This window comes from Pelobates fuscus, chromosome 2 (genome assembly GCF_036172605.1).
Source record: "Pelobates fuscus isolate aPelFus1 chromosome 2, aPelFus1.pri, whole genome shotgun sequence".
Taxonomy (NCBI): domain Eukaryota; kingdom Metazoa; phylum Chordata; class Amphibia; order Anura; family Pelobatidae; genus Pelobates; species Pelobates fuscus.
The window spans coordinates 100,373,440-100,396,123 of record NC_086318.1 but is presented as its reverse complement, the minus strand read 5'-3'; the positions used below and the strand labels follow the sequence as shown (position 1 = coordinate 100,396,123).

At 41.1% G+C, this 22,684-nt stretch overlaps 1 protein-coding gene across 1 annotated transcript in view; it reads right to left on the bottom strand.

Moving 5' to 3' along the window:
* Nucleotides 1–22,684, bottom strand: part of SLC9A9 (solute carrier family 9 member A9) — an 807,694-nt gene that overhangs the window by 489,288 nt on the left and 295,722 nt on the right. The window contains exon 9 of the mRNA XM_063442493.1: nucleotides 675–763. Within this exon, the coding sequence (XP_063298563.1) occupies nucleotides 675–763 (89 nt within the window). The remainder of the gene's footprint in view (nucleotides 1–674; nucleotides 764–22,684) is intronic.

Sequence of the window (22,684 nt, the reverse complement as noted above, 5' to 3'; positions counted from 1 at the left end):
TGTCTCTTTGCTATTTTTTTTTTGTATCCTGTTCTTTGTTTGTGAAGTGCTATGATCTCTCCTCTTAACTCAGAGGCCATGATTTTGATTTTCTAATATTTCTAACATGCAATTAAATGTGTCACTCAACAAACCCCTAGCTAATTAAGGCAATGAAGCCCTTGATAAGCTGCATCAGGTGTGTTTGAGCCAACATCTGCTTTGCATAAATAAATCTGGTTTTCAATGGGGGTTGAATAATTTTGATTACAACTGTATATATACACCCATACACTCACTAATTATTTTTAATATACAAGGTCTATATTGGTGATTCCTATTTTTTCCCTAGTGCCAAGAGGGTTTTACCATAGCCATGATTCACAAAGACACGTACACTATTTTTATTGCATAATTTGCCTTATTTAGAATGTATGTGGTAAAATATTTATCCAATAATATTGATCATTTTAACTATTAACTATTTTATTAACTAATAAGTATTCACAGTCACTCAACTAGTCATGTATTACATTTCAGCATGTTCCTTTCTCAAAGATAATAAGTGAAAGATCTATGCATACAAGTATTAAATCATTCATCATTTCAAAATTGAAAACTACAGGTTTTATTATAGTTTTGTTTTGATGAGTGAGTTTGTGTAACATATGTGGCTACACAATGTAACCCCTTACCTGTTTGGTTCTCAGCTTTGACTCTTCTGATAGGTTATTGTAGGTGTAATGAGCCTGTGTGACACCACAAAATAGAACAGCAACAATACCTGCAATATAAAGTTGAAACAGTGAAGAAAAAAAATAAAACAACACAATTCACAGATTTGAGCATAATGTTACAGAGTAATATGAGAACATAAGTCAATATTGTAAGGGTTTCTTTACTCACTCAATTATGGTTTATTCAATGAACTGTAAATTGTGGAGAAATAATAATAGAATTGTAAATTGTATATCAAACTATCCAAACGGTAAAAATATATGATTTAAAAGTTTTCTAATTCAGCAATTGGTAAATTTTCCACATTCCCCAGTTTAGTAAACAAAACCCAAAATATATAGACCCTTTTAAATGTAATAAATGCTTACAAATAAAAATACTAAATAATCCATACAAAATTCTCTAGCAAGCTTGTTGTTGTATGTGTCAACAGCAAAGTGCATTCATGATGATGTTACCAATGATAGTGTATAACAAAATGTCCTGCTGAGTAGGCTTGCAGAGATGTGTAACTTTTAAGGGTTGGCTAGTAGCATAGGTTGTGATTATTTTTATTATTATTATTTTTTAATTTAATATTTAATGAATATTCTTCAGTATAATAAAAAAAAAAAATGCATGTCACCGAACTATTGTAAGGCATCGAGATACAATAAGCAATAATAAGACAGTACAAAAACCATGTACTTGAAAGGAGAAAAAACAAACTGTAAAACAGCTGAAAATACTTATCATGTATAACTAATTAACAAGTAGCCAACAGGTGTCAAACATCTAGGAGAAGACAAGAAAGACTGTGTGAAATTGTAATTGTATATGGATACCATGCCAAAAACCTCAATATAAGTACTAGTGTACACTGATCAGCCATTTTCTGTTGATTAGCGCTGAACCATTTGTTTTACTGATCAGCCACAACATTAAAATCACCTTCCTATCATCATGTAGGGTCTTCTCATGCTGCCAAAACCACTTTGATGCATCAAGGCATGGCCTTTACAAGACCTCTGAACATGTAATGTGGTATCTGGCACCAAGACATTAGTAGCAAATCAAGGTGAGATCTTTATGGATTGGATTTGTTGTTCCAGCACATCAAGCAGATGCTCAATCAGATTGAAATATTGGGAATTTGGAGGTCAAGGAAACATGTCATGTTCCTCAAACTATTTATGAACAATTATTTCAATGTGGCTGGGTGCAGTATCCTGCTAAAAGAGGCCACTGCCATTAGGGAACACCATTGCCATGAAGGGGTATATCTGGTCTGCAACAATCTCTAGGTAGATGGGTGTGTCAAAGTAACATCCACATAAAAGCCAGGAACCAAGGATTCCATCAGAAGACTGCCAAGAGCACTGCCTTCTTCCCAAATTGCAACCTTCTGACATTTCTTCCCCAGGTAAATGATGTGCAAGCACCTAGCCATCCACTTGATCTAAAAGAAAACATTATTGATTAGACAAGGTAACCTTCTTCCATTGCTCCATGGTCAAGTTCTGATGTTCACATCTCCATTGAAGTTGCTTTCGACAGTGGACAGGGGTCAGACGGTGGACAGTCTGCAAATTCCCTGTCCCATTTGCAGAAAACTTTTACACACTGTGTGTTCTGACACCTTTCTATCATGGTCGGCATTGTGTTTTTCAGAAATTTGAACTACAGTAGCTCTTCTGGGTGATAAGACCATACGGCTGCCCTTCGCTCCCCACATGAGCTTTGGGTGCCAATAACCCTGATGCCAGTTCACCAGATGTCCTTCCTTACACCATTTTTGGCAGGTACTAAAATCAGGACTTTCCCACCACAAGCAGGACTGTTTGGAGGCATACAATTAGTATACTATGCTCCAATGTACAATGGACATGGAGAAGAGAAAATATCCTCCTACGTCCAGTGAGCTTATGAGACAATTGGGTCCTTCCCTGATGACATGCTATAATTATGGCATACAGCATTCCACAGCAACAGCAAATCAGATTGGGCCTATTGCAGTAAGTAGACCTGGAGCTAAAGCTCCAGTATCCCCTATGTTAATCTACCCCAGTTAAATAAAAAAAGAACAGTCATTCAATAAAGCGTGTCAAAGTGGAGGCTTAAATCTTGGATCTTACCAAGCAAAGGGCATTATTGACCCTTTATAGTATTTTTGAAATGTTGCAGAATACATAAAAGGCATATGTAGCACTTTGACTCTTGTCTCCATTCCATCAATTTTATATTCCTAACAAGCTAATCACAGAGAGGATACCATAACCTTCAGTGCTGGCATAGTTTTTCAAGCTTACTGGGGAACCATGAAACCTATATGATTCTATTTTAGGTTGAAAATCAACTTTAGAGTCTTTTTCAAATGAATGGGAGTCTGCAAGGGCGATGTAGAGAGGAGGAAATAGGATTCCAAACACTCGTGATACACTGTGCCACTAAACAACCATACATCCTAAGCCAAAGAACTACATCTAATGAAGTATTTTTAAAGATCATTAACTCCACACAGCTGTTAAAGAGCTATTGACAGCACAGGGAATCATAACGTTTGCATACAATATCACACTGTTGGGATTCATCTTGCTTGAAGCGCCTTCAAATGATGAAATTAAGCAGCCATTACAATGGAGTTCTGTCTAATGTAAAAATGTCTGGCACATGTTAAATCTTTTATGACTACTGTACGTAGAAACATTTACTTGTAGCTATGAGCAATAAAAAAAATATATAAAATGTTAGTTTTCTATAACATCCAAATGGTAGCATCATGTAGATTTTAAATGATGTAAAAAAAAATAAAAAAATAAGCAAGATGTGTAATACTGTGAGAGTAAGGCAAGATGTGTAATGTTGTTAAAGTAATTATGCATTCTAAATATCACATTTATTACAATTAATTTAGCAAAATTGAGTATCAGAACAGGGTATCCAAACTTTGGAGTTCTAGAATGTATAGTAAATACACAGTCCAGCAGTATTTGGCTCCGTTCTTAAGTGGAATTGACATTTGCCTATGGTACTGAGCACATGTACGATTCATTTTTCTAAAACAAAGAACAGGGCATCCTATTTCGAGGGACTAGCCAATTTAGGTTAAAGCTTCCACGAACTAGCAGTTTCATCTATTTTTATTTTTTTAACAGTTCTCATGTGGGCCTAGGTGACTTTAAAGAGTCGGACTTTAAAATTAGCACCAAAAAAATAACACGTGATGAGTTATCTCTAGAGCAGGGGTAGGCAACCTTCGGCTCTACAGATGTTTTGGACTACATCTCCCATAATGCTTTTACAGCCATATTGCTGGCAAAGCATCAAGGGAGATGTAGTCCACAACATCTGTAGAGCCGAAGGTTGCCTACCCCTGCTCTAGAGAATGTGATGTAAACGATCAGACATCACACTATGCATGTTTAATTTCGGCATAGAGAAGTGTTTACTACATGTCTATTTATACATTAAGCATTAAATGTGATTAGGAAATGTATTTGGGGACAGTGAATAAAATGTTTGTTTTGTTGATTGCTTGTTTTTGTCTAAAAGTAATCATCAAAATACTATAGCTGTCACTTATGAAAAAACATTTCCACTTTCACCTTGGTCTGCAACCCGAACACTTCTACCTATCTTGACCCTTCAAAGTAGATACATTTTTTAAACAATTCCTTCATCTAAAACTCCTCTAGCAAGTACTGAAGTAGTTATGGGGATCAACTTACCAGAATGGATGATTTTGAAGGAAGACAGATGACTAGGCAGACCATGTCTATTCCTGATACTCTTTAATGGTAAATGATCCGGTGTATATGTATCCATCTAAAGCACACATACGCACACAATCCACAGAACTGTAATGACTTATTCAGAGTTTTAGAACAGCAGATGTTAAATTGCAGTCATACTGCCATAAACAAGCAGGGAGCGGACACATCAGCTGGGCAAGCACTGTGGCTCTTAAGGGTTGAGCGTTGTCTGAGGTATCTTCAAATGGGTATTTTAACCAGATAAGTGGCCCATCTTTATTATTACAGCACATTTAGTAAGTTTTAGTGATCTCTCAGGGGTTTCCTGGGTAATTACAACAGTTGATGATATCACATGTTAAGATTGCTTCTGCATTTCCATTTAGCTCTACGCAGCTGGCTAGGTTACAATGTGTTCACGCAAGGTTAAGTGTTCACGCAAGTTTTTATTTTGTGTGCCCCAGACGCAGTCTTTTGTAGCATTGTGGTTTGATGCATACTATGATCACAGTTAAACCAATGCAGTTATACCCAGTGTTACTCTTATATGTACCTGCTTAAATATTCCTCTATCTTGTACACATGATTCATAATATAACTATAAGACATTAGGTACGGGGAAAGAAACAAGCATTTTTTAATTATCAGTATGATCTTGTCCTATAGTCCAAGATATTATCTAGATGAATGCACATATTGCCACATTGACTGCAAATAGGGTCCTGTGTGTTCTACATATTGCCAAGTTGACGGTAAGTAGGGTTCTTTGTGTTATACATATTGCCATGTTGACTGTAAGGAGGTGAATAAATACTGTCCATACCATCTATTTTTTTTCCAATGGCAAAGAGCAGGGCAATCCTTGCAATATTATCCATAAACGATCCAAATGAACCTCTATGCAGAAATAATAACACAGCAATTTTCCCGAACCAAGGGTTGCCCCAAGGCATTTTGCTGCCTGGGTTCAAGGATAACCATGTGTGAATCTGCCCTATTCACAGTTTACATTTTTAGTCAAAGAGGAGTCTGTACTTTAAAACGATACATAAGCTAGCAAATTTACCATGACATTCACCTATAACATGCATTATCTTTTTATCTATGTGGTGCTCCACATTACAATTACTTACATAGTGTCAACATATTCCGCAGCACTGTACAACTGATAAAACAAGCAGGCGCATGCAGCTTAAGCTCCTGCATTAATCGATAAAAAACGCATCTCTAAGCCTAAATTTGGAGCTTATTTGCCAAAACTTGGAGGTATTCATACATAGGGGACTCCTGGCAAACGATTCTATAATCTCCCCGAACATTATCATCGACGACAGCCCGAAAGTCCTGTTGCGGCCTACTGGGACCTGGACGGGAGAGAGAGACCTGGTAGGTGGAGAACCTAGGCCCCAAGACCACGCTAAGCGCAGAGTGAGGCGGAATCAGAAGGGGCCCCACTAAGGCACACCATGCAGAGCCGCAACCACTCAAAGCCATCCTGGGCCAAGGGCCAAATGGATAACACCTGCATGGCACCGACCACATCGGCAGAACACCTGGGCAATCCAGGCCGCCCGAAAAGGGGAAGACCCGGCCTCAAAGAGCTCTCGAGTCTGTGACCCGCAGGTGTTGGTCTTCTCAATGGCCTGGGGCTAGAGGGCGGCCTCCTGACACCCGCATCTCAACATCCACCTGGGGACGCTTCAGGAACAAGGTACCCCCTTACCCTGCATGGGTGTCAGCTGAATGTGGACTCATCTGTCCGCAGGACATGCCTGCAGACGCTCCCAGCAGTGAGCTCCAACACTTGCATAGAACACCACTCGAACTGTCCACGTTGCTATCCACATGTTAAATCAAATGGCTATCCATAGCTTGTTTAATAGCCCACTGTAGCCTGATGTACAATTCCTTTTATAGTACATAACATGCCAGATATTTAATCCTGCCTACATTGATTCACTAAATGCATCATACTATTACTCCTCAGTACATAAAGCATGCAATCACATAGCCCATCCGGTCATTTAAATTGTACTGTGTAAACTGTGCTGAACTACCTGTTATTTGTTAAGCATTATTATACCATATAACTTGTTGTGCCTAGTTAGACTAGTATGATTGGTGACATAGCAAAAAACTGAGACAGATTACCCAGACGCATACATGCCAGCTGTGCTTTACCATCTTACCGCATGCATTAACTTAACTACGTCTGTTCCTAGCCCTGACACAACAGCTCAGAATGTCTCTAGTTTACCTAATTGATATAAAATGAGGCTGTCATTTCTAGGAGATGTTAAACCATGATGTAATATCCCTATTTAGTATGTTTCTTGATCGTCTCCCCTTCGTTATTCTGTACCATTTCAAACACATGCCTCAATAAAAAAAAGATTGACAAAAAATAAAAGATTTAGCAATTGACATCATTCAGTTCTGTCCTTGTACAATCAGTGCACATATGGATTTGGTACAGATCCCTGAGGTACCCCACTGGTGACAAGCCCAAGCTTCGAATATACTCCTTTGACTACAACATTCTGTTGCCGGTCACTCAGCCACTGCCTTACCCATTCAACAATATTGGAATCCAAACTCAAAGATTGCAGTTTATTAATAAGTCTTCTATGTTCAACAGTGTCAAAAGCCTTACTGAAATCTAGGTAAGCAATATCTACTGCACCACCCTGATCTATAATTTTAGTTACCCAATCAAAACAATCAATAAGATTAGTTTGGCGTGATCTCCCTGAAGTAAACCCATGTTGTCTCTGATCTTGAAGTCCATGTGTTTTTATATGTTCAATAATCCTATCCTTTAACATGGTTTCCATCACTTTCCCCACTACTGAAGTAAGGCTTACTGGCCTATAGTTGCCCGACTCCTCCCTATTACCTTTCTTGTGAATGGGTACAACATTCGCTAACTTTCAATCTTCTGGGACTACTCCTGTTAACAATGATTGGTTAAATAAATCTGTTAATGGTTTTGCTAGTACACTACTAAGCTCTTTTACTAGCTGTGGGTGTATTCCATCAGGTCCCATTGACTTATTTGCCTTTACTTTTGACAGTTGAAATAGAACCTCTTCCTCTGTAAACACACGTGTAATAAATTACTCATTTATCCTTTTTCTTAACGGAGGTCCCTTTCCTTCATTTTCATCTGTAAATGCCGAACAAAAATATTCATTGAGGCAGTCAGCTAGACCTTTATCCTCTTCTACATACCTTCCTTCTTTTGCTTTTAATCTAACCAATCCTTGTTTTACTTTTCTTTTCTCATTTATGTATTTAAAAAAAGTTTTGTCCTCCTTTTTTACTGAGTGTGCTATTTTCTTTTCTGTGTGTGATTTGGAAGCTCTTATAACTTGCTTGGCCTCTTTATGCCTAATCTTATAGATCATTCTGTCTTCCTCACTCTGTTTTTTTTTTTTAATAATTACTAAATGCTAACTTTTAGTTTTTTACTATTTTGGCCACATCTGCGGAGTACCACAGTGGTTTCTTGAATTTTTTGCTTTTACTGACTAACCTAATGCAATTTTCTGTTGCCTTCAGTAGTGCAACTTTTAAATAATCCCATTTCTCTGATAAATCTGTTTTAAGATTTTTTTTCTGCAGATAAAGACAGGAAAGCAATATATGGAAATAAAATTAGCATTTAATTTCTACATTTGTCCAGTACATTAAATAGATGATGAAATCTCAAAAAAAATATTTTTCATGACAGTCTTTTAAAGTCTAGAAATGATTATTATTAGAGACCGTGAGTGTATAAGCCAACAAAATAAAAAAAATTAGATATCATTTTAAGTGAGGTCCATAATAAATTCCAACAATACTTTAAAATGTTGCTGTGAAAGTAGAAATATTAGTGGATAGAATCAGCATTGCTTTTTAGTTTGGAAAATGAAAGCTACTGCATGACTGATTATTGCTAAATGAATACAGTTCAAGCAAATTAATGGAAGCCAATAAAAGCATTGGTAAGGTCAACTGCTTAACTCACCATCAATCGTTATTTTTTTTTTCATTTTTTATTTCATGGCGCCTCAAATTAAGTCTTTCAGTGTTTGATTCATAATTACTGATTGAGGATTAAACTTTGAGTAATGAGTCACGGAAAACATTTCTTTTGTCGACATTAAGTTTAAAAAGACTTAAACATATAAAAAAAAAGAAAACCGATTAATATATAGAAAAATGTATATTCTTTATATATTATAACAAATACAGAGAATATTAGATTTCTGAGAACAGACAAAAGCTTAGAAAAATGTGATATCTTGACCTTTAGCAAATCCCCGCTCAGGCCTTAAACTAGTTTTTGCTCACTTGTGCCATTATAGAGCGAACCTATACTACATATCAGACTGATCCTACCCATATGGTCCAAAATATTAATAACTTCCCTCTGCACAAGAGATACAGCAACCCCGGATAATTGTTTCAGCCTTCCTGAGCCTCATCAGTGAGGTGTAGCTGATACCCCTCTAGTGAACATGAAGCCCATGTTTGCATTAGCCTTTTAATTTAGGGTAGGGGTGCCCAGTAAGTAGATCCACAGATGTTGTTGAAATACAGCTCACATAATGCTTTGTCATTCTAAAAGCATGCAAAGCATCATAGGAGTGGTAGTTTTACAACATCTGGGGACCTATCTGTTGTGCACCCCTGATTTAGCAAGAGCCAAAGTTAATGCATTGCAACAAAAATAGAGAATATTTGTTTTTGTTGAGAGTGTGTCACGGTGCCTGATCAGCACCTCCATGTGACTGCACCTAATCGGTCATGTGGCCATGCCAGATTGGCGCGGTCGCTCTAAAGGAGGGAGAGGTTACTCACCTCACCCCCAGAGCCGCTCCTTCCATTAAGTTTGTGAATCGGCAGCCGGGTCCAGCGTTAGGAGGGATGCCGGCCACTGCAAGCTGGCGCTTACTAATATCAACCACAATGACATCATTAGTGACATGAACCTATGTGCGGTGTCACATTTTCACTGTGCATGCGCGTTCTGGGGTCGTGACACCCAAATCAGCCAATAGCAGGATTTACTGGGTCATTTAAAACCAAACCTACAGTTCAGTGCCCTGTCATGGTTTCCATCCGGTTGGTTATCCAAGAGCGCTTTCCTGATTCTGATTATTGGATTTCGATCTTTGCTTGACTTCCCGGATTTCTGGTATCCCTGAACCTTTGGCTTTGTTTTTTCCGTATTTGCTCCTTTCTGTATTTCTGACCTTGGCTCGTAACTTGTTATTCTATTACGTTAATTCCGGCCATTCTAAGGCCCAGTAATACATTGATACTGCTTGTATTTGTTACGTGTTTTACTTAATTCTGCGTGTTGTGCCACTGGTTCGTCCTGACATTACGACGGAGACATGGACCCTGCAGAGTTAAGTCAACACATGTTGGCTTGCAAAAGAAGACTGGAAGTTAATGATCAACGTATGGATCAATTCGGCCAGGCCTTTCAGACATTGTTGGCCCGTACTGCTCACCTCCAACCGGAGGATCAACTTCCTCCTCCAGCCCCTCATGTTGCTTTGGACCCATAGTATACAAGGCTCCATCTATATCCCCCTTACCACCCTCTCATTTCGGTGGTAATGCTCAAGAATGCTGTGGTTTTTTAACCAAATCGAGAACCACTCTGAGGCCTCCGCTGGCTCCTTTCCTTTCCTTCCGATAGATCCAATATTGGTTATCTGATGAATCAATTGATAGGGAAGGCATTAACCTGGTCAAATCTTTTACGGGAGAGCAACAAGTCTATCGCATATGATTATGCAGAATTCCTAGCTGAGTTACAAGCTAACTTTTAAGCCATTAGGTAAAGAAAAGGATGTTGAAAAAGCTCTCATGCACATAAGAGAAGGCAATCGCTCGGTTGCTGAGTATGCAATTGAGTTCGGTATGCTCGCCTCAGAGGTGGATTGGACAAACAGTGGACTCGTCACTGCTTTCGCTGAAGGGCTGTCTGATACCATTCTAGATGAGGTTGCTGCCAGAGACATGCCAGAAAAAACTTAATGAGTATATAACTTATATGATACAGATAGATAACAGGCTAAGAGAAAGGGAAAGGATCAGAAGCAAACCAAGAAGAAATGGCACTTTTATTGCTCCCCGCTTCTCCAAGCCTGTTGATCACAAACCCCCTACTGTAGCTGCTGAACCTGTGCAGTAGGGAGTTATGAGGTTATCTGAAGCAGAGAGATAATTCAGGAGAAGTGAGGGTCTGTGAATGTATTGTGGCAAGAAAAGACATATGAGGGTAAATTGCCCCATTCGTCCGGAAAATTCTCGCACCTAAGTACCATTTGGGGACCGGCCTTAGGTGTTATGTATATTGTAACAGATCGCCTGGCACCCCGACTGGGTTTCTCCGTTGATGGATGCTCCTAGTGCTTGCCGAGGACTCCAAGCACTCTACCAGACACCATAACCACTGTAGACTCCCACAAACCACCGCCGCTTGGTTGGGGTCTCGGCGTTTTCCACCCACTCTGGACCCAAGACCACGGTCCAGCTTCCAGTGGGTAGACCTCTCTTAGATTCAGAGAGCAGGAACCAGGAACAAGGACAAGCTCTTATAAGAGCTTACTCTGAGGAGTATTGTGATATAGCAATCCCCAGAGTGTAGGCAATTCTCCAATCCCCCAAACATGAGCCGAAATTTCATGAAGGTACAAGATGATTTCACTTCAATGAGCGTTTTTACTCCTTTTATACAAGTTTTGAGGCCAGAGGCACACCCCCTGGATTTGGTGGTAAACTGTGACAAAAGGGACACAAACCAATGGGAACACTAATTAACATAATAACACTCCCACATACACAATTAAATCCCTCCCCTCCATCCTGGAGATACTTGGCTTAAGGCACTGCAGTAAACTAAATTATCTCCAGGTACAGAAAATATCTACATTTTACACTAACATCAAAAATACGTAAAAGTACATAAAAATACACGATTCTTATTATATTACACAGAACCCTCACATTTAACCTATCCCCAGATAGCTCGGATCTGAGCGCCCAATATAGGTGAATAGCGCTCAGATCCCACGAACAAAGTAAATTTGCCATGGGGTTAAAGTTTTGGGAAAACCTCTTTTGACCGACTGCACGCAGGATTTCGTGCCCAAAACAGTTCCACAGAGTTTGGCTGTGCGGATGGTCTTTTTCCAATGTTAAAGTCAGTTCACATAGAAAAAACTACTAAGTCCCGTTCGTGCAAATAGCACAGTGTAACATGACGTTCGAATTGTCGAACGCACTTTGACTTTAGCCGAAGCGTTGTAGTGGAGGAGAAGGTCAGGGTCAGCGGTGTTCGTGCAAATGTGTAGCCGATTTTAGTTCCATGGATTCAGGGGCACACACCGCTGACCAAGTTGGACTAAATTAAAATGGCAGCCGCCACGTGTTCTTTTGTCGAAATGGAGGCAACTTTGGCTGCATCCGAAGTGCCATATAAAAAGTAGCAATCCTTCCCTACAGTTCTTAAAGGGCCAAAAGTAGTGAAATAAAATCTGATATGGCCAAATAATGTTTTTAAAGGGCAAAATCTCCCCGGGGCGAGAGTCATGAGAAGGAGGCTGGCAATCAGGCTCCTCCAACAGATGGGGGCAAGGGCAGCTTGTCACCAAAAACTCCAGTGACAAAAGGCATTTCGTCACATATATGTACCCCACTATACCTCTTTCAAGACTTCTCCTTTCTGTTACACAACCTTGAGGTCAATTGCAAAGCCCTGTTAGACTCAGGAGCAACAGAAAGCTTTATCGATGCTAACTTTGTGTCCACACACAAAATACTTCTATGGGAGAGGTCAACACTTTTGGCCGTTGAGGCCATCGATGGTGGACCTCTTAGGAATCCGCTCATTACCCATGAGTCCTGCTTCATTTCAAGTAAGGGCCTTGCATACGGAACAAATCACTTTTCAGGTTCTCTCCTCACCCTGTTGTCCCATTGATTTTTTTTTTTCCATGGCTCATCAAACATGATCCACGTATAGATTGGAGGAAAGGGGAGATACTAAAGTGGGGTTATGGATGTTGTAACAGATGTTTAAAACCTATAACGAAAAAACTGGGTAGAATCAATGTTCCTACTGCCTCTCCATTGTCCACTACGGTTCCCTCCCAATATGGGGAAGTAATGTAGGTGTTTAACAACGTACATGCCGATACACTTCCACCGCATAGATCTTATGATTGTCCAATAAATCTATTACCAGGTACTATACCCCCCGAAAGGGAGAGTTTAAACCCAGTCTCCCCTGGAAAGTAAAATCATGGAGGAATATATACAGGATGAGTTAACTAAAAGGTCATATAAGCAGATCCTCTTCCCCAGCAGGAGCAGGGTTTTTCTTTGTTTCTAAAACAAAAGAGGGTGATCTGCGGCCTTGTATTGATTACAGGGCGCTTAATAAAATCACAATAAGGAACGCTTACCCTATACCACTTATTTCAGAACTTTTTGACAGGTTAAAAGAGGCATTATTTCCTGAACTAGATTTAAAGAGTGCTTACAATCTAGTTAGAATCAAGAAAGGACATTATTGGAAAACAGTGTTTAATACCCGTAATGGGCATTACGAATACCTAGTCATGCCCTTTGGGCTATGTAATGCCCCTGATGTTTTCCAGGATCTCATCAATGATGTATTAAGACATTTTATTTATTCCTTCGTGTTAGTATATCTACCGTATTTTTCACTCCATAAGACGCACTTTTTTTCCCCTCAAAAGTGAGGGGAAATGTCTGTGCGTCTTATGGAGCGAATATGAAGTTTTACTTACCTGTCTTGTAGCGTTTCTCGGCAGCACAGGGCGAACCGCGGTACTGGAACTTGAATTTCATGTTCCGGTTTCCGGCGGGACTGAAAGGAAGTGCGAACTCAGCTCAGTGTGCGCACTTCCTTTCAGTCCCGCCGGAAACCGGAACATGAAATTCAAGTTCCAGTACCGCGGTGCGCCCTGTGCTGCCGAGAAACGCTACAAGACAGGTAAGTAATTATGGGACAAGGGGAGGGGGGCAGTATGGGAGAGAAGACTATGGGGAGGGGAGGGGAGGGGAGGGGAGGGGGGATGAAGACTATGGGGAGGGGAGGGGAGGGGGGATGAAGACTATGGGGAGGGGAGGGGGGATGAAGACTATGGGGAGGGGAGGGGGGATGAAGACTATGGGGAGGGGAGGGGAGGGGAGGGGGGATGAAGACTATGGGGAGGGGAGGAGAGGGGGGATGAAGACTATGGGGAGGGGAGGGGGGATGAAGACTATGGGGAGGGGAGGGGAGGGGGGATGAAGACTATGGGGAGGGGAGGGGAGGGGAGGGGGGATGAAGACTATGGGGAGGGGAGGGGAGGGGGGATGAAGACTATGGGGAGGGGGGGATGAAGACTATGGGGAGGGGAGGGGAGGGGGGATGAAGACTATGGGGAGGGGGGATGAAGACTATGGGGAGGGGAGGGGGGATGAAGACTATGGGGAGGGGAGGGGAGGGGGGGATGAAGACTATGGGGAGGGGAGGGGGATGAAGACTATGGGGAGGGGGGATGAAGACTATGGGGAGGGGGTGGGAGAAGACTATGGGGAGGGGGTGGGAGAAGACTATGGGGAGGGGGTGGGAGAAGACTATGGGAGGGGGGACACTATGGGACAGGGGAGAAAAAAATATTCTGAACAAACTGTCCCATAGTAAGAAACACTATGGGACAGTTTGTTCAGAATATATTGTTTTCTGGGTTTCTTCCTCTAAAAACTAGGTGCGTCTTATGGTGAGGTGCGTCTTATGGAGCGAAAAATACGGTATATGATATACTCACCTGAGATAGACATTTCCCATGCACAAGTGAAACTAGTTCTATAGACCTTATTCAAGAATGGTCTGTATTGTAAACTAGAAAAATTTCTATTTGATCAGAAAGAGGTACAATTTCTTGGCTATATGATATCTGCCTCAGGAATCAAGATGGATCCCAATAAAGTAGAGGCAGTGTTGCAATGACCTCTACCTCATGGTTTAAAGGCTATCCAAAGGTTCATCAGGTTTTCCAATTATTATCGTAGATTTATTAAAAACTTTTCTGCGATAATAGCCCCAATCACAAATTTGAGACGTGAGACGGTTAAAGGTACATTATGGCCAAGAGCAGCCATTAATGCCTTTGAACAACTCAAGGCTTCATTTGCTTCAGCCCTTATACATGCTCATCCTGATCCCAGCAGATCTTTCATATTAGAAGTGGATGCCTCTGAAACAGGGGTTGGTGCTATACTGTCCCAGAGAGAAAGTCATGACATACCCCGGCACCCATGTGGCTTCTTTTTTAAAAAGCTATCCCCAGCAGAAATAATTTATGACATAGGTAACAGAGAGCCATTGTCAGGATTACTAGTTGATCCAGCACGCAGAACTGTATCACACCTAGGACTAAAGGTAACATCTTACCGGGCCGGACTTAACGTACCAGAGAATAGTCAGAATACTTGCCGAGGTCGGGGACACAGAATAAGACGCAACGATGAGGGAAAGCCAAAAGTCAAGGATACCAGAATACAGGGAAGTCAAAACAAAGCCAAAGTCAATAACCAGAAATAAACGCTCAGGAATACACTCTCGGACATCCACTAAGGGAAACTACGACAGGGCAATGAGAAAATGCAAGAAATTAGTTTAAGTAAGTCTCCTTTAAATCCGATTGGCCGTACCTGGCCTAAGACCCCAGAACGTGCGTGCGCGTCCTTCACGTGACATCACATCCACGTTGACGTCGTCAATAACGTGGGCGGACTTGGGGCTTCAAATTGATATGGATCCGCAGCGGCCGGCGTCTTTAAACATACACCGGCACAGGGCCGCCGACCAGCATCTCCATCAATGCCAGGAAGGTAGTCATCTTCACAGACACCACAAGGTGAGGACGAACATGTGACATTACCCCCCACCTGAAGACCGCCCACCGGGCAGGCAGGACCAGGTTTGAGGGGAAACTTGGTGTGGAAAGAGTGAATCCTGCGACCAGCATGAATATCGGAAGCCAGAACCTAAGAATGTTCGGCAGGTCCAATCAACCAAATATTGCAAGGAACCACTAGAAAACGAAGTTGATTATGGAAGAGACTTCATTCTCTTCTTGTCCAGAAACAACCAAAGGGGGAGGGGAAACACTTGGGACAGTATATTTATTGCAAATTAGTGGTTTGAGCAACGAAACATTAAAGGTATTAGGAATACTCAAGGAGGCAGGGAGATCCAGAGAATATGAAACAGGGTTAATTCTACAAAGGATACGAAATGGACCAAGGAATCTGGGAGCAAACTTCATGCTAGGAACTTTCAGTTTGATGTTGCACGATGATAACAACACCCTCTCACCCACTTGGTAAACAGGGTTGGCACCCGGCCGCTTATCAGCATAAAATTTGAAACGATCAGCCGCAGTCTCGAGAGCGGAGTGAACTTTGGTCCAAGTATCACAAATAGAAACAAGGTGATCATCCAAAGCAGGAATAGCTGTGTCAGAGAAAACAGCCGGCAGAACCATAGGATGATGACCGTTATTAATAAAGAATGGACTATGTCCAGAAGAGTCATGGTTAGCATTGTTCCTAGCAAACTCGGCCAATAGTAGTAATTCGGATCAATTATCTTGTGTGCTATTAACAAAACAACGCAAATACAATTCAAATGACAGGTTTGCCCTCTCAGCCATGCCATTGGTTTGGGGATGGTAGGAGGAAGAAAATGACAATTCAATTCCAACTGTTTATTGAAAGCCCTCCAAAACCGAGACACAAACTGAGAACCTGTTAGATACAATATTGTGAGGAAAGCCATGTAGTCGGAAGATTTCTTCGTATAAAACTAAGAACAAGGTCTTGTGAGGATGGCAATTGTTTTGAGTGGAACAAAATGAACCATCGTGGATAAGGATGGTGGGATAGCCATTAGAACTAGGAAGTTCTACGATGAAATACATAGACAAATGGGACCATGGAAAACTAGGTACGGGAATTCGATGCAACAATCCACATGGAAGTTTATGAGGAACCTTAGAAACTGCACAAACTGAACAGGCCTGCACATATTCCTTAACATATTTCCTGAGAGAATCCCACCAAAATGATCTCAGGATCGTGGATATGGATTTATTAATGCTTGCATGTCCAGCAGTCATGTTGTTATGGAAAACCCTCATGACATTCTCTCTTTCAACCAATGGAACAAATAATTTATCCTGTGGTTTATTGCATGGTACCTGAGACTGAGCCCCCATGATAGCATCAAGCAGAGGGGATGACAAGGAAACAACAGTGGAAGCAATGATACACTCAGATGTAACAATATGGGTTGTCTCTTGTTCTTGTACTGATTCAGTGTCAAACTGTCTAGATAAGGCATCCGCTTTCACATTTTTGGGACCAGGTCTGTAAGTTATAAGAAAGTTAAAGCGAGATTAGAACAAAGACCATCTAGCCACTCTAGAAGATAGTCGTTTAGCATCACCTGTATAAGCCAAATTTTTGTGGTCAGTAATGATCAAAAGGGGGTCCTTGGAACTTTCTAAAAGATTTTGCTACTCTTTAAGCGCTACTATAATGGCCAACAATTCCCTGTTACCAATATTATAATTATGCTTAACTGGAGACAAATTTCTAGAGAAGTACCCACATGAATGCAAAGGGGTATCCTGACTCTCCCTCTGAAAAAGAACACCCCCCACTCCAGTGTTGGAGGCATCAACCTCCAGTATGAAGGCTTTGCTAGTGTCAGGATGTACCAAAATGTCAGCTGAAGCAAAAAAAAATGTAAGAAGTCAAAGGCTTCTCTAGCTTCCTTAGAACATATCGTTCAACTAGCCCCCTTACGTGTCATATTGGTGATGGGGGCTATCACAGAAGAGAACCCTTTGATAAATCTCCTGTAATAATTAGCAAACCTAATAAACCTTTGGATGGCTTTTAGTCCACTGGGCAATGGTCAATGTAGAACAGTCTCTAGTTTATAAGGACCCATCTGGAAACCAGAGGCAGAAATGTTATACCACAAAAACTATACTTCAGTCTGGTCAAAGATGCATTTTTCAAGTTTGAAATAAAGTTTATTTTTAAGTAAAATTTGCTACACTTGTTTGACATGTTTGTGGTGAGTCTGAAGGTCAGGGGAATAAATAAGGATATCATCCAGGTAACTAGGACAAATGAATAAATATAGTCCCTGAGTACATCATTAATAAAGTCCTGGAACACGGCCGGAGGATTACATAACCTGAAGGGCATGACAAGGTACTCATAATGCCCACTTCTAGTGTTAAATGCCGTTTTCCACTCATGATTTTCCTTAATCCTTACCAAATTGTATGTACTCCTGAGGTCAAGTTTAGTAAAGACTTTAGCACCCTGGAGTCTGTCAAACAATTCGGAGATGAGGGGAATGGGATTGGCATTTTTAATGGTGATCTTTTTTAATGCCCTGTAGTCAATGCATGGGCATAATTCTCCATCTTTTTTGGATACAAAAAAGAACCCTGCCCCAGCAGGCGAGGATAATTTATGTATGTGGCCCTTACTTAGGGAATCTTTGATGTACTCATCCATCATTCTACTCTCCTGTGGCGATAAGGCATACACTGCCCCCTTGGGTGGCATATCGCTGGGTAGCAGATTTATGGAGCATTTCGGTCTGACTCTTACTGAATACCTCCTTAACCTCCCAGTATTGTATGGGAACTTTGGAGACCTGAGGCATAGTAGTGGGTAAAGTAATGATACCCACTCTTTTGGTAATGGGTAACATACATCTCTCAGTACAGTCTTTACCCCATTCCAGTATTTCCCCCCTTTGCCCAGTCAATATGGGGATTGTGCTTAATGAGCCAAGAAAATCCTAATATGATGGGACAAGAAGGAGAAGCAATAATCTGGAATGTTATGTATTCCTTGTGTAAAGCTCCAATGGAAATGTTAATAGGCAAGGTTTTGTGTGGGTAATCAAAAGTTGAGAGAGAGGTCTCCCATCAATATCCTCAACGGCCAGAGGTTATGATCTCTCCTTGATAGGTATAGAATTTTTTTTAACAAAATGTATATCAATTAAGTTTGCTGCCGCACCCGTGTCCATCAGGGCTTTGCATGAAAAGTTCTTCTTACAATTGCCCATAATATCAAGGATGAATCTATTTTTGTTATTCCCAGAGGACGTATTCATCACACCTAAGACCTGTCCCCTTAGGGTTCTTAGGTGCGGAAGATTTCCGGACATATGGGACAAGCATTCTTCATATGTCCTTTTTTACCGTAGTATAGATATAGACCCTTTTCTCCTATATTATCTTTCTGCCTCTGACAGTCTAGTGACCCCCAACTGCATAAGTTTGGGTTTGGACTGTACAGAGATGTCAGGAACAACAGGTCTGGAGAAACGTGCCAATGACAAAGTAATACGTCGGCTTCTATTTCTGGTAGTTTCTCTGGTTCTAAGTCTGTTATCAATCTGCATGACAAATGTGATAAACTCATTTAACCTTTTAGCTATTACTCTCCCATAAAGGATTGGCCCAAGCTAAGGCTTTGCCTTTTAGTTGGTTCATTAGGTAACCAATCTTAACTCTAGCCAAGGGAAAAGATCCTGGTGAGGTCTCAAAGTGGTACTCAATTTGATTCAGAAATCCCCGGCATTCTTGATTACCATCAAAATGCGGGGGAGGAAATAGGTGTCTTATGTACTATAGGCGGAGGTACTTTAGGCAGATGTGACATAGTCTGAGAAATCTTAGGTTGTAGATGCGCCGTTCGAGTAAGAAGCGTACTGAAAGCCTGGGCAAATTGATCCATATGGTGATCATTCTCCTCTAGCTTTCTCTTGCCAGGTGCTATATGTTGACACAGTTCTGCAGCATCTATGGCCATGTCGTAATGTCAGGTTACTAGTTGATCCAGCACGCAAAACTGTATCACGCCTAGGACTAAAGGTAACGTCTTACCGGGCCTTAGAATGGCCGGACTTAACGTACCAGAGAATAGTCAGAAAATTTGCAGAGGGAAAGCCAAAAGTCAAGGATACCAGAATACAGGGAAGTCAAAACAAAGCCAATAAAAAGAAATAAACGCTATGAACACACTCTTGGATAACCTACCAAGGGAAACCATGGCAGGACAATGAGGAAAAGCAAAAAAGGAGTTTAAATAAGTCTTGTTTAGATCTGATTGGCCGTACCCGGCCTTTGACCCCAGATCGTGCATGTGCTTCCTTTGCGTGACGTCACACGCAAGTTGATGTCGTCAAAAACGTGGGTGGACGTGGGGTTATAAATTGGTATGGATCCACAGCAGCCGGCATCTTTCAACATGCTGCAGGAGTAAGATACACCAGCAGAGGGCTGCTGATTAGCATCTCCGTCAATGCCAGAAAGGTAGTTGCCATTACAGACACCATAAAGGTGAGGATAAACATGTGAGACAGATTTATCCTTGGATCAAAAAGTTATTACCCTACATTGAAAAATTATAACCTTGAATATTCTGTTTTTGCAAGTGCAAGTATGCATCTAGTTGCTGTTTGAACATATGTATGGACTCTGATAAAACCACTTCTTCAGGCAGAGAATTCCACAGTTTCTATTTAATGTTACACATGTTCTATTTTGATTGACTTTAGTATGTTGTCTGTTAAAACAGATGTTTTTGAAATAATTACAAATCTGTAGCTGTGTGTTTCTCAAATATCATTGCATTTTGTACTTTGACTAATAGGGAACAAAGCTGGACATCCAAATTTAGAAAAGTATTCACTTAAGTATGGTAATAAGAATAAATTATGTAAGTTGTAAAATATACTTCAAAGTTAACTTGTGAGATTTTTCAAACCAAATAGATAAGTAAAATCTGACTCTTGTTTGTTTCAGGTTTATTTTAATTTGCAGTGCCTTGCAAAAGTATTCACCCCTCTTGACGTTTTACCTATTTTGTTACATTACAGCCTTAAGTTCAATGTTTTTTTAATCTGAATTTTATGTGATGGATCAGAACACAATAGTCTAAGTTGGTGAAGTGAAATGAGAAAAATATATACATAAAACATTTTTTTGAGAAATAGAAAACAGAAAATTGGCATGTGCGTATGTATTCACCCCCTTTGTTATGAAGCCCATAAAAAGCTCTGGTGCAACCAATTACCTTCAATAGTCACATAATTAGTGAAATGATGTCCACCTGTGTGCAATCCAAGTGTCACAGGATCTGTCATTACATATACACACCATTTATGAAAGGCCCCAGAGGTTGCAACACCTAAGCAAGATGCACCACTAACCAAACACTGCCATGAAGACCAAGGAACTTTCCAAACAAGTAAGGGACAATGTTGTTGATAAGTAGAAGTCGGGGTTAGGTTATAAAAAAATATCCAAATCTTTGATGATCCCCAGGAGCACCATCAAATCTATCATAACCAAATGGAAAGAACATGACACAACCTCACACCTACCGAGAGACGTCCGCCCACCAAAACTCACAGACCGTGCAAGGAGGGCATTAATCAGAGAGGCAGTACAGAGACCTAAGGTAACCCTGGAGGAGCTGCAGAGTTCCAGAGCAGAGACTGGAGACAATAAGCCGCACGCTCCATAGAGTTGGGCTTTACGGCAGAGTGGCCAGAAGAAAGCCATTACTTTCAGCAAAAAACAAAATGGCATGTTTTAAGTTTCGCATTTTGATGGTAATCAAACCCAACACATCACATCACCCAAAGAACACCATCCACCATCACACTAGGCACACAATGCCTTCCCCTCAAACAATCCATGTTAATTCCAGGTTGTGAGGCAACAAACCATGAAAAGTGCCAATGGGTGTGAATACTTTAGCAAGGCCCTGTACATGCTGTGCTGGAAATATTAGGTACTGCGAATAACTTTGTAAACTGTTGCTCTGCCAAATGCTCAATGCATGTACTCATACTGTACTTCTGAAGAAAAGTACTAGAGTGCATGAGCTTGTGGAAAATGAATGCACCCAACGCATCATATAATTACTTTGTCATCCACAATGCAAAAGTGCAGCACAAATGAGGTGCCACTGTTGCTTCATTCACCATGTTTAAAACCGCAATAACATTGCCCAGAACTTTAACCCCTTAAGGACACATGACGTGTGTGACACGTCATGATTCCATTTTATTCCAGAAGTTTGGTCCTTAAGGGGTTAAAATGGTTTGACTACATATAATAAGTACAATAGGGCACCTGATTATTCCTGGCACCATCACCACTACATCTTGCTGTAGTGGATATTGGTGTTGGTGCTTGGAGTGTTCGTTTAAGAGTTTCTCTTGAAAAATTATTTTTGTGTTATGTAAATATGGTCATATGGGCAAGGCAGTCCTAATCAAATACATGTATCTATTTTGGTCCTGCATATTGGTTGGAACACTAAGCTTCATAATCACTATAACTCATTGTAATGGTCATGCTGCAAGAAAACTATGGATGTTCTCTGTCAAATCCCAACATGCAGGCCTTTGCCTGCTCATTTGATGCTATGTAAACTTAACTTCATTATTATATGTCCAAGGCTTCTCAATTTTGGACAGCAATGAATGACATCATGCAATGTCACATCCAAATCCCCACTTATCTGTGCCCGTGGCTTCCTGGAGGCGGTCCTCTGGGGTCACGGCACCCACTGCTCTGTCCTGCCATACTCTCACTGCTTCTCCCATGGCTCTTTTCTCTGCTGTGTAGCACCGGGCTCCACTTTGGCACCGCTGTGGAAAGATGGCAGACACCACACGGACGTCGGCACAGCATGCAGAAGGGATCAGGGAGCGTCAGAGGGAGGGAGGTCTGGAGAGACAGAGGGGAGGGACTGTGGAAAAGCCAAGATGGTGCCAAGTGTCCTCCCCCTCCTTAATAGTCTTTGGGGGTTCCATCTGCAAGGGGTGGAGGCTAGTCACATGACCTCCTCTATCTATAAAGAGCCAGGCACTGTACTTGGTCAGTGCTTAGCTGATCTGGTGCTTGCCCCAGTCTCCTGGCGTCCTGGTTCCTGATTCCTCAGTAAAACTTCTCGGCTTCTGGTTTTTGGCTTTGACCCTGACCACGATTCTTGAATTCGACCTTTGACCTCTGACCTCTGACATCCTGCTACCTATTCATGGATTTCGTGCCTTGACTCTTGACCTCGCTCTTTTGCTGCCAGCCCTGACGATTGGACTG